This window comes from Erpetoichthys calabaricus, chromosome 16, assembly GCF_900747795.2.
Source record: "Erpetoichthys calabaricus chromosome 16, fErpCal1.3, whole genome shotgun sequence".
Lineage (NCBI taxonomy): Eukaryota > Metazoa > Chordata > Cladistia > Polypteriformes > Polypteridae > Erpetoichthys > Erpetoichthys calabaricus.
In genome coordinates, this window is record NC_041409.2 from 63,228,810 (window position 1) to 63,241,012 (window position 12,203).

Consider the following 12,203-nt stretch of genomic DNA (forward strand, 5'->3'; position numbering starts at 1 on the left):
TCTGTATGGCAGGGTGATGAGAAAGAAGCCCTTTCTGCACTCACGCCACAAACAGAGTCGCTTGTTGTATGCAAATGCTCATTTAGACAAGCCAGATTCATTCTGGAACAAAGTACTTTGGACTGATGAAACAAAAATTGAGTTATTTGGTCATAACAAAAAGCGTTTTGCATGGCAGAAGAAGAACACCGCATTCTAAGAAAAACACCTGCTACCTACTGTCAAATTTGGTGGAGGTTCCATCATGCTGTGGGACTGTGGGGCTGTGTGGCTAGTTCAGGGACTGGGGCTCTTGTTAAAGTCGAGGGTCAGATCAATTCAACCCAATATCAACAAATTCTTCAGGATAATGCTAATAATAAGTTACGCAGGGGTTGGATATTCCAACAAGACAATGACCCAAAACACAGTTTGACATCTACAAAGGCATTCATGCATAGGGAGAAGTACAATGTTCTGGAATGGCCATCACAGTCCCCTGACTTGAATATCATTGAAAATCTATGGGATGATTTGAAGCAGGCTGTCCATGCTCGGCAGCCATCAAATTGAACTGAACTGGAGAGATTTTGTATGGAAGAATGGTCAAAAATACCTCCATCCAGAATCTAGACACTCATCAAAGGCTATAGGAGGTGTCTAGAGGCTGTTAGATTTGTAAAAGGAGGCTCAACTAAGTATTGATGTGATATCTCTGTTGGGGGGCTCAAATGTATGCACCTGTCTAATTTTGTTATGATGCATGTTGCATATTTTCTGTTAATCCAATAAACGTAATGTCACTGCTGACACACTACTGTTTCCATAAGGCTCAGCCAATGATAAACAAAGAATTAAGAGGGGTTCCCAAACTTTTTCATATGACTGTAAGTCTGAATTTTGCTCTATATAGTAAAAAGTGCTCTTTACTATTTTATGTATTATTTATTATTTTAGGAATAATCTGCAGAGTAACAAGGTGGACATCTCAGAACTCACTTGGGAACAGAAGGAGAAAGTACTCCGGCTTCTGTTTGCTAAAATGAATGGACTCAAAACCAGGTAAGGTGTCATCTGTTGTATCGGGGGTCTCCACTTAGAAGACTGAGAACCTATCCCAGCCTTCTCTTCTTTCTAAACCTTTTTTTGTATGGTATATGGTAATAAACAAGGCATACCTCCCCAAGCCCAAGGGTTCTCTTGTATAAAACCTTGCTTAGATTCCATACTAAAATTTTGCTTAAGTTCGAGAGGAAAGGCTAAAACAGTGTATGCACAAATTAAAAAAAAAAAAAAAATCTGATGTATAAAACCATACTTATTCCACATACCAGGCCAAATTCCTTTAAATAAATCACAAATCAACTTAAAACTATGTGCGCATGTTTATGTTTTTGGCCACTTCCCTTTATTGCCTGTCAGTAACCATATACAGTGTGTCATAAAAATGTCTTTTGAATATTCATAATCTAATCACCATATACATTTGCCCATGTTCTTCAACAACCTCTTTACCACAAACCATGCAATTACAGAAGATAAAAAGGCAGAAAATGAAACTAAAGGTGAATGTAAACTTGAGGTGTTATGGATTAAAATGCAAAATCACAAAAAGATTGTTTTTGCTGGTTTCTCTACGGAAGTCACGATTAAAAGAAAAACCAAAAAATAAGAGTCGATGCAGCTGTGTAGAGACAGGAGTAGCAATATGCCATTGTTCAGTGCCCAGAGCCTGCCAGTGCAGAATTGATGCAGGCTGTATGCGTAGAACTGTGAGCTATTTACAAGCATTCTTCCTGAATTTGTAGAAAAAAAAATATAATAAAATCATTTTGCCAAGTAAATGTCAATGTTGCAATACAAGTCTCGACACATTCAACATACAACAATGAAACATGTCGAGTTGCCATTGCGTTGAAGCTGTCCATGTTTGAGTGATGTGTTGTGCAGTACTGGATAAGCCATCACAGTGTAGTAAACCTGAGTGTGCCGCCTGATGAGTCCACCTTTTAGTGAACCAGTGGCCTGTGTTATCACCAATCGTGTATGGGAGTGCCTTTCTTTATACCGTGTATCCTCTCTTGTGGTGCAACACTATCACCTGAAAGAAGGATTACAATAGTTATCTGTAATGTACTAAACTTAACTGCAATCGCACCTACGTCAGTATGTATAAATCAAGCAAATGAACACCAGCGCTACATATTGACAGGTGGCTTATCATTGTGAACACGTAATACAAAATGTTAAACCTTTAAATGAAAATTTCATAAAATTTTTAAAGGTAGAATATAAATACGGTACTGGATGTGTATGTAATTCTTTAGGTACACACTTAACTTTTTTGTATTACTGTTTAGTAATGTCACAAAAAAAAGCATGAAAACGCCACCCTAACCAAAGCACTGCCTGAGGCGTTTGCCTCCTTGCCGGCCCTGGATGTGACATTTTTTTAACACATTAAACAGACCACATTAATCGCAAAAAATTAACCCATTAACTTTCCCAGGCCTAATTTTAACATTATGTTTTGTTGTATTTCTAGAATAGAAATTTAACTCACTTACAATTGAATTGGCTAATGTGGAGCCAGTGTGAATCTTTCTGCCAATGTATTTTCATTCATAACAACATTTTTTTTGCCATAGTATAAAAGGATTCTGGATTAGAAAACCAAATTTTACTCAACCTCAGAAGTGCAGTTTTTCTCATTACTGTGCTGCACTTTTATTTCAGTCAACACTCTGTAATCCTTCTTTACATAGACTTGCTATGGAGATTCTTTTGGATCGTCTTCAGTAATGTTCTGTCAAGGATTAGCTGTACTTTACATTGACAGCACCAAATAACGAATTATAGGGTTCAGTAGACTTCAGAGGAAAACACAAATTGCATACTCTGGATAACAGTAAAGCCTTGGCCAAGGATATTCCAAGAAGTTCTGAATTATATAAAGTAACTCGCTTCTATCCCATGCAGTGTAGAAGCGGTCAGAGAATACTGAAAGCCTCATTTTACCTGTAATCCCAACCCCAAATACTTTCTGCAAATCTTGTTTTTAAGGAAACCAACTCGAAGTTTAACTTCATCTGCTCCACCAGACAGGATTATGAAAGACGGAGAGCAACAGTAAGTTTGAGCTGTTACTAGAAGATTTTTAATTACCTATTTATAATTATTTAAAACTTCAGGACTTGTTACAGAAGAACCTGTCAATCATCTTCTTCATCTTTCGGCTGCTCCCGTTAGGGGTCGCCACAGCAGATCATCTTCTTCCATATCTTTCTGTCCTCTGCATCTTCTTCTGTTACACCCATCACCTCTGCATGTCCTCTCTCACCACATCCATAAACATTCACTTACGCCTTCCTCTTTTCCTCTTCCCTGGCAGCTCTAGTCTAAGCATTCTTCTCCCAATATACCCAGCATCTCTCCTCTGCACATATCCAAACCAACGCAATTTCGCCTCTCTGACTTTGTCTTCTAACCGTCCAACTTGAGCTGACCCTCTAATGTCCTCATTTCTAATCCTATCCATCCTCGTCACACCCAGCACAAATCTTAGCATCTTTAACTCTGCCACCTGCTTTCTGGTCAGTGCCATCGTCTCCAACCCATATAACATACAGTAGCTGGTCTCACTACCATTCTGTAGACCATCCCTTTCATCTTGCTGATACCGATCTGTCACAAATCACTCCTGACCCTCTTCTCCACCCATTCCACCCTGCCTGCACTCTCTTCTTCACCTCTCTTCTACAATCCCCATTACTCTGTACTGTTGCCCCCAAGTATTTAAACTCATCTACCTTCACCAACTCTACTCCCTGCATCCTCACCATTCCACTGACCTCCCTCTCATTTACACACAACCTATCAATATCTGCAGTTGTTATGTGAAAGTTCAGCACTCTACACTTAATGTCACTGTTCAGCTCACTCTCAGGGACTTAGTTGTGCATTTAGTTGCAAGTAACCGGGATTCAAAGCTGGTGAAACGTTTTAGATTAAATATTTAAGTGTTGCAAAACCCAGTTAAATAGGAAGCAAAGGTAACAAAATGCAAGTTTCAGGTTGGGGGGCACTATGAGAGCCAGTTACTTTTACAGTTAGTTGGGGTTTCGGGCTCCTTTATCTGCACACGCACAGAGTAAAGAGACCGTTATCCCTACTGATGTACCTGTCGCACGTTTATTATAATTAGCCAATAACGGGGTCCAACACTGCACATCCCAAATAAGTAAAATGCTTGGTAAGTTCGTTTTTAAACTTACTTCAACTTCTTCAAATTCTGTTGACTTTGTCTCACCCAACTTACCATTTTTTGTTCTTGAGCATTCCCATCAATCCAAACACTAAATTCCATGTTAAATATTTTCCTGTTTAAATGTGACCTCCTTTGATGGTTGTATCTGCCATCGCATATGCATTACGGTGGCAATTTCTTTGTTAAGTTACCCTACCATAATGTTCAATTTAAAAAGTGCCTATACCTACCTGCTTACATTAAATGCAGACTGGAGGTCAAAATGTAAAACTGATTTACATTAAATATCGATCTTTGCCAAAAGTGGTCCAGAGGACAAAGCAGCAAACAATCTTAATACATAATTCGCCTGCCTCCTCACTCACGTCCATCCGAAGCCGAATGCGCAGTCGCCTTCTGCGCAGCTGCCCGAAAAACCTTACGAGACCGACATCCAACCCCAACACTGCGGCAGGCGGCAGATTTACCCGCAAAAATTCAAAGAGAAAGGCGACTTCGATTAAAGCTGTAGAGGCCTGAAAGGCGATTTCGACTACAGCTCGAGGCCTAATTACGCATTCATTCAATACACCTATATCAGGTTTGTGGTGCTTATACGTATTACTATTCCATATTGTACTGCGGACTACAATCATTACAAAACAACTTCTTCGTTACTTATCTTTTGTTCTTCATACACTGCTGACACAAACTCGTGCCCGTTTCATCTTACATTGCCGAAACGGGCTCTTTGTCTAGCTCAATTAATATTTAATTCCAAAAGTATACATACACAATAATCTAGTCTTTGTGCATTCTCCCTAGATGCAGTCACAGAAAGCTGAAACCTAACATAGAAAATGCCACAAAGCAAAATGAACTGCCCAATCAATTAAAATTTGGTTTGCCTGGAATGAAGAATTTGTTTGAAAATCTGTTTCATCTGCCATCAAAGTTTACATTTACTGTATCATTCTCCAGCAATCTATGAAATAATGACCATTCTGGAAACGGTTGATTTGAAGCATGTGGCTCGGTTCAGTGCCTGGTCTAACCCACTGTACACTCCTCCCAAAGGCGAAACACAAACCAGATTTACTGCACTCTTCTTTTCAATCTCACAGACAAACCCTGTCAATCTTAACAACCGTCTATCGTATTTGTCTTTTGCTTGTGAAATATCAAGCTTCACTCTTAAGCATCTTTCATACACGCAGCAAACACATCTACCAAGTATCTGCAATCTGGCATTCGGCCAAAGTTTCGGCCCCGTTATCAAACGTGTGGACCCCTTTACTCCTGCAAGCTCCTCGGGTTATTTGCACAGCATCTGAAATGAAATTGTAAATGCAGAAGTTCCCATCTCCTATTTTCAAATGTTTTTTTATTTTCTGGGATAAGAAGCCAAAGCATGTCAAGGTAGGAGCCAATCCTGGATTTGACACCCGCCTATTGCAGCTACACACTCCACAGTAATTTTAGATTTGCCAGTCAGTCAATCAGATACAAGGAACTCTGAGCCACTGGAAAAATTGCGGAAACTTCACACATATAGAACAACAGAATGGACTTTGGACAAACGTGCCTCGAGGAAGCAACACTAATCTGGATGCCAGCTTGATTAGGGAGAGAGAGACGGAAAAGAAACTTCTATGTAGCATCCTTGATGGCCACGCATAGTGCAGTGACTACATCTCTCAAGGGCAGTTTATAGAACTTTGGCAAGTGGGGATCAGCATGATTTTGGTGGGAATGTCATGTGAAATGTGAAATATTCAGTCTGTTTTCTCTCTTTTTTTTTTAGCAAAGAGGAGCAGTGTTCCAGTCTAACATTCATTACCCAAGCTTCAGTGGCAGCAATCACTTCTCCAGTTTCCATTTTCCCAGACATTAATCCTACACACCTGGTCCAAGCACAGGGAGCCATCACCTAAGGAGACAAACGTCCATCCATAACAGTCCAGTTTGTGTTACGTGAGACATTGGAGTTGTGCAGATTTTTTCCCCCCTCATTGCTGTGAATATTTCAAACTTTGAGCCTACTAATGGGTAGCAGGAACTAATGACATACAAACTCAGACAAATGTATGCTATTAAAATGAGCGAAACAGTTTTATTGCAACTACTCACTCATGCCATCCATTTTTCCAAAAAAAAAAAAATTACAATCACTGTGAGAGGGTACCCATTTCTTTTCTGTTGATTAATCAGTAACCTTTCTCAACTAAAATAAAGAGACTTGATTCTAACAGTTCTAAGGAAAACGGGACGATCTTTATTGTCTACCTCCTTAAAGGATTTAACTCCTCTCTTGACTTTTCTATCCTGTCACAGATCATTTTTTTCAATTTCCATTGTAATACTAAATAAAATAACGTTAAAGTCACAATGGTCAAAATATTAGCATTAACTAAGACACTGGAAGAGCCCTCGGCGATATTCATAAATGCACAATTCTCACAGATCAGCAGACTAATCTCCACATTCTCACCATCTACATATTAAGGCGGTTTGGAGTTGCAATCTGTTGAACGACATCTGGTATTCATTTGCTGTAAATACTCCATTTTAACGTCCCATGGTCGGCATCACAACTGCAGGACTCGTCAGAGTGGCATCTTCGGCTTTCCACTGGGATGTGATAGTCTTGATCTGGGTATAAAAGTGAACTCCCTGTGGAAGAATGTCAGAGGCACAGCTTTATTTAACTGATCACCCTGATCTAGAGAGCCAAGTCGTTTAAAACAAGCCTGCCAATATCCATCCATCCAACCTGCTATATCCTAACACTGGGTCACGGGGGTCTGCTGGAGCCAATCCCAGCCAGCAAAGGGCGCAAGGCAGGAACAAATCCTGGGCAGGGCGCCAGCCCACCGTAGGACACACACATACACCAAGCACACACTAGGGACAACTTAGGATCGCCAATGCACCTAACCTGCATGTCTTTGGACTGTGGGAGGAAACCCACGCAGACACGGGGAGAACATGCAAACTCCACACAGGGAGGACCTGGGAAGTGAACCTGGGTCTCCTTACTGCAAGGCAGCAGCGCTACCACTGCGCCACCGTGCCGCCCCTGACAACATCCATTATGCCTTTGCTTTGTACTCTGGCAGTAATCATCATTTTATTTTACTTGTTTATGAATTTTGAGGTAGCGCTGCTGCCTCGCAGTTGGGAGACCTGGGGACCCGGGTTCGCTTCCCGGGTCCTCCCTGCGTGGAGTTTGCATGTTCTCCCCGTGTCTGCGTGGGTTTCCTCCGGGCGCTCCGGTTTCCTCCCACAGTCCAAAGACATGCAGGTTAGGTGGATTGGCGTTTCTAAATTGGCCCTAGTGTGTGCTTGGTGTGTTTGTGTGTGTCCTGTGGTGGGTTGGCACCCTGCCCGGGATTTGGTTCCTGCCTTGTGCCCTGTGTTGGCTGGGATTGGCTCCAGCAGACCCCCGTGACCCTGTGTTCGGATTCAGCGGGTTGGAAAATGGATGGATGGATGGATGAATTTTGAATCATTTTATTTAATTGATGTTCAAGTGCTTTAATCAGTATTACATAAGTAAGAGCTTACTTGTTTTCCATAAAAGTTGGTGTCTCCTCTGAATGAAGCTCTAGATCCAGTGAAAGAGAACATAGGCAGAGGAACTGGGATAGGAACATTGATGCCAATCTGATGAAATCAAACGAGAGGCTTAGACGCTTTATGCAGCAAATGTTGGAAAATTACTTATTAAAATGAGAAGCATATAAAATATGTTATGTACACAAACATAAAACTGTTATAATGACATTGTTTCAGAATGAAAGTGACACTTGTAGATGACAGCCGTGGGCCCACATGTCTGACATAAAAGTGGATAAAATGGCTGATAAGTGATTCGACTTGAGCTCATGACTACCTGTATCAAGCCGAAACAACATGTTGATGAGCTCTTCAAACATACAGACTAAACATGTAATACTCATTTGTACCTGTCCAACATCAACTCCGTGTGTGAATTTCCGTGCTGTAGCTCCATTAGTGGTGAAGATTGCAGTACCATTCCCATAAGGATTATAATTAATAATATCAATAGCTTCATCAAGGGTATTTGCTTCAAGTACCACCAGGACTGGCCCAAAGATTTCTTCCGTGTAGCATTTCATATGTGGCTTTAAAACACATTGAGGAAAGAAAATGTTTCTTATATTAAAGTCTCAACAGGTTCATATGACTAAAATAGTCTTAGTTGGAAATATTTATGACACTTCAATTGCTTTTCCTTACCTTCACCTTAGCTAGAATGGTGGGACCCACAAAGTTTCCATTCTCATATCCCTTCACATTCACATTTCTGCCATCCAAAAGCAAAGTAGCCCCCTCTTCAATCCCGCTCTGAATCAGCTCATTTACACGCTTCTTTGCTTGTGGGGAAATCAGGGGTCCCAAATCGGCTCCTGGTTGATCACCTTGGAGACATTATTGTTCACTGAATATGTGGATTTATCCAATAAGATCTGCTATGATACAAAACTAAGTTTATCATTTATTTTAACTTAAATTGTGAGAAACTGATTTTTGTAACTAATCACTGGAGGGAGCACATACTGTGTTCCAGCAATTTAAAGTGAAATGTAATTTTATTTAAAAAGAGAGCAACAATAGGTCTCTGGACGTGTGTCTGTATAGTTGGATTACCAGCATTCACTCTGAGCTTCTTAGCCTTCTCCATCAGTTCTGGAAGCCATTTCTTGGATTCCCCGACCAAGACTGCAGTGGAAAGTGCCATGCATCTCTGGCCAGCTGCTCCAAATGCTGCCCCAACCAGCTGGTTCAGCGTGTTTTCTTTGTTGGCATCAGGCATGACCACTCCATGGTTCTTTGCTCCCTGAAATTATAACATAAATAAACCAAGTAGAATATAATTTTTACCAAATATGTGTTGTCTTGTGGTAAAGCCTTGAACCATGGTGGCTTGACAGACTACCCAAAAGTAAGTATAGACCTAATTATACTTCAGAAAGGAATAGGGATTCCTCAAAGAAAAAAGAAACGAAAACCACTTATTCCCAAGTGCGTCTTACCACAAACAATTGAACATTTAGGGTTCTGATGACATCTACTGGCCATTCGTAGGTTAGCACTGTATGCCGAGTGCTTTATTAATTTTTATTTGTGCATTTTTTTTAACTTGTCAGCAATTTCAAGTTAAGTACCATGGCATGTATAAAACACAATTCTGTGAATAACTTGATTCATACCATGTTGGACTGGACTCTCTTGCCATTTCTTGAGCCTCGTTCATAGATGTATTGTCCTGCCTGGTTAGAGCCCACAAAGCTGATAGCTTTGATATCAGGATGGTCACAGATGAAATTCACGGCTACAAATAACAAAAAACATCAACAGAAAGTTGAACATTAGGAGATGAGCAATTTGACAATTCATAATAACATGTGGGCAATGTTTGGCAAAAAGAAGACGGGGTAGAGAACGTGATAATATTGCACAATGGCCTGACATTATGTTAACTCCTATTCTGAAAGGTACTCATTCACAGAAAATGAGACATTACTGCCTTGGAGTCTCACTGGCATGACTAGAATTTTCAGTCTGCCTGTTTTAATTTTACTTTTGGAGCGACTGGTGAATATTGTTTATCTCAAGTACCTGAATGTTATGCCTCAAACATACCTGGAGACGTTTAGCTTACGGTGGTGAGATTTAGACAGATATTTCTTTTTTCTTCCTCGCTAGCTAAGGTGAACCAGCCAAAGGACATTATTGTTTGGATGCAATTTTATATTTTTAGTATTTTATCTCTACAGCTATCTTTTTGTCCTTTAACCCAATTTCCAACTTGTAGGAGCTTGTATTGTCACAGTGTCTCTTTATTGCCTACAGTATATGGTTTCTTCTTTGCATTTAAAATAATAATAGCAACCACATAAAACCAATCATTGAACATACATGAGCTGTGTGCTCACAGAAAAGGAATCTGAAGTAAAAGAAATTATAAACTAGAGCAGGGGTGGGCAAAGTCAGTCCTGGAGAACCACAGTGGCTGCAGGTTTTTGTCCCAACCCAGTTTCTTAATGAAAATCCATCATTGCTGATGACGCACTTATTGCTCAAGTGACATTTTGATGCTTCATTTTAGTGGTCTCGCTTGTTAAGGTTCCTCACCCTTAATTGCTTATTTCAATCTTAAACAACTGCACACTGTTTTAATGTCTCCTTATTAACAATAAGATGTAAATGACAAAGAAGCCAATAGTTCTCCATCTAGCTTGTTTCCATGTATATCTGTGTGTTCATCATACAATACAATACAATTTATTTTTGCATAGCCCAAAATCACACAAGAAGTGCCGAAATGGGCTTTAACAGGCCCTGCCTCTTGACAGCCCCCCAGCCTTGACTCTCTAAGAAGACAAGAAAAAACTCCCCAAAAAAAAAACCCTGTAGGGAAAAATGGAAGAAACCTTGGGAAAGGCAGTTCAAGTGAGACCCCTTTCCAGGTAGGTTGGGCGTGCAGTGGGTGTCAAACTGTTTGATTTAATATAACATCCATCCATCCATTTTCCAACCCGCTGAATCCGAACACAGGATCACGGGGGTCTGCTGGAGCCAATCCCAGCCAACACAGGGCACAAGGCAGGGAACCAATCCCACCGCAGGACACACACAAACACACCCACACACCAAGCACACACTAGGGCCAATTTAGAATCGCCAATCCACCTAACCTGCATGTCTTTGGACTGTGGGAGGAAACCGGAGCGCCCGGAGGAAACCCACGCAGACACGGGGAGAACATGCAAACTCCACGCAGGGAGGACCTGGGAAGCGAACCCAGGTCCCCAAATCTCCCAACTGCGAGGCAGCAGCGCTACCCACTGCGCCACCATGCCGCCTTTAATATAACACTTAATAGAAAATGTGACAGACTGAAAATTATCCTTTTTAGACTTCAAATCATTTGGATGATATCCTACGATATAAGACCTTACATTGCAGAGCAACAAGCCATAAAATTAAGTAAGGTCTGCTACTGACAAGGACTGGTTTCTAATTAAGCAATTGTGTTGGAATGAAAACCTGTGGCCACTGTGGCTCTCCAGGACCGACATTGCCCACCCCTGAACTAGAAGGAAGGTACCTATTGCAAACTGCAGCTATATTTTGAAATAAAACAATTTCTCACCATCATGCTGGCCATGGATAATGTTCAGGGTTCCGTCTGGGGCCCCTGCATCTTGCAACAACTTGGCAAGCAGCATAGTGGCACCAGGAACTCGCTCTGATGGCTTCATCAGGTATGTATTGCCACACACCATGCCCATAGGAAACATCCATAGGGGGATCATAGCAGGGAAATTGAAAGGAGCGACGCCAGCACAGACACCCAAGGGCAGACGATAGGTATATGTGTCCATGTCTTTGGTGAGGGAGGGCAGGGTCTCTCCAAGCATCAGTGATGTGATGCTACAAGCATGTTCAACCACCTCTAGAGAAGAAAAAAAAAGAATGATTTAATTTTACAAGGTAATAAGGATGTTTTGGTGTCTGACATAAAGTTAGAAAGTGCCCACAGTGTACTCATATTTTCTCTCTAGATTTTACTATACTGTTGGCTGCTGTCGGACGATGAACAGTCACAAAAATGTTTTGTAAAATAGACATTTTAACTCACAACTGTCATTAACAACCACATTGTGAGCATCAAGTCACTTTGGACTGGTGGCATTTTGAGTGCAGATTTGAGAAATTCACAGAGGAATACAGTTTTACAAAGACAAAACTGATAGTGCATAAAGTTTTATAAATGGATGACAAATACTGGGAAGGTTCAGCCAGTAAAAGCTTTGAAAATAATGTGCAAATGGAAACTATGGGGTGGTTATGAAAACTGCATCTATTTCAGATTTAAGCATAAAACAAAAATACTCCGTTAATATTAATCGCCTTTCAGTTACACTTTCCACTGTCTCATTCATGG

The 12,203-nt window shown here is 40.8% G+C and overlaps 2 protein-coding genes across 2 annotated transcripts in view; one reads left to right on the forward strand and one right to left on the reverse strand.

Annotated features, from left to right (window-relative positions):
* si:ch211-163l21.10 (basal body-orientation factor 1) overlaps nt 1–6,476 on the forward strand; it is a 43,044-nt gene extending 36,568 nt beyond the window's left edge. Inside the window, exons 9-11 of the mRNA XM_028821298.2 lie at nt 937–1,041; nt 3,043–3,108; nt 6,030–6,476. Of these exons, the coding sequence (XP_028677131.1) occupies nt 937–1,041; nt 3,043–3,108; nt 6,030–6,159 (301 nt within the window). The 3' untranslated portion in view covers nt 6,160–6,476. The remainder of the gene's footprint in view (nt 1–936; nt 1,042–3,042; nt 3,109–6,029) is intronic.
* The window catches only part of aldh6a1 (aldehyde dehydrogenase 6 family, member A1), a 35,558-nt gene continuing 29,673 nt past the window's right edge, over nt 6,319–12,203 (reverse strand). Inside the window, exons 6-12 of the mRNA XM_028821300.2 lie at nt 11,409–11,711; nt 9,463–9,584; nt 8,900–9,089; nt 8,489–8,670; nt 8,194–8,373; nt 7,793–7,891; nt 6,319–6,898 (exon numbers count right to left, since the gene is read on the reverse strand). Coding sequence (XP_028677133.1) covers nt 6,794–6,898; nt 7,793–7,891; nt 8,194–8,373; nt 8,489–8,670; nt 8,900–9,089; nt 9,463–9,584; nt 11,409–11,711 — 1,181 coding nt within the window. The 3' untranslated portion in view covers nt 6,319–6,793. The remainder of the gene's footprint in view (nt 6,899–7,792; nt 7,892–8,193; nt 8,374–8,488; nt 8,671–8,899; nt 9,090–9,462; nt 9,585–11,408; nt 11,712–12,203) is intronic.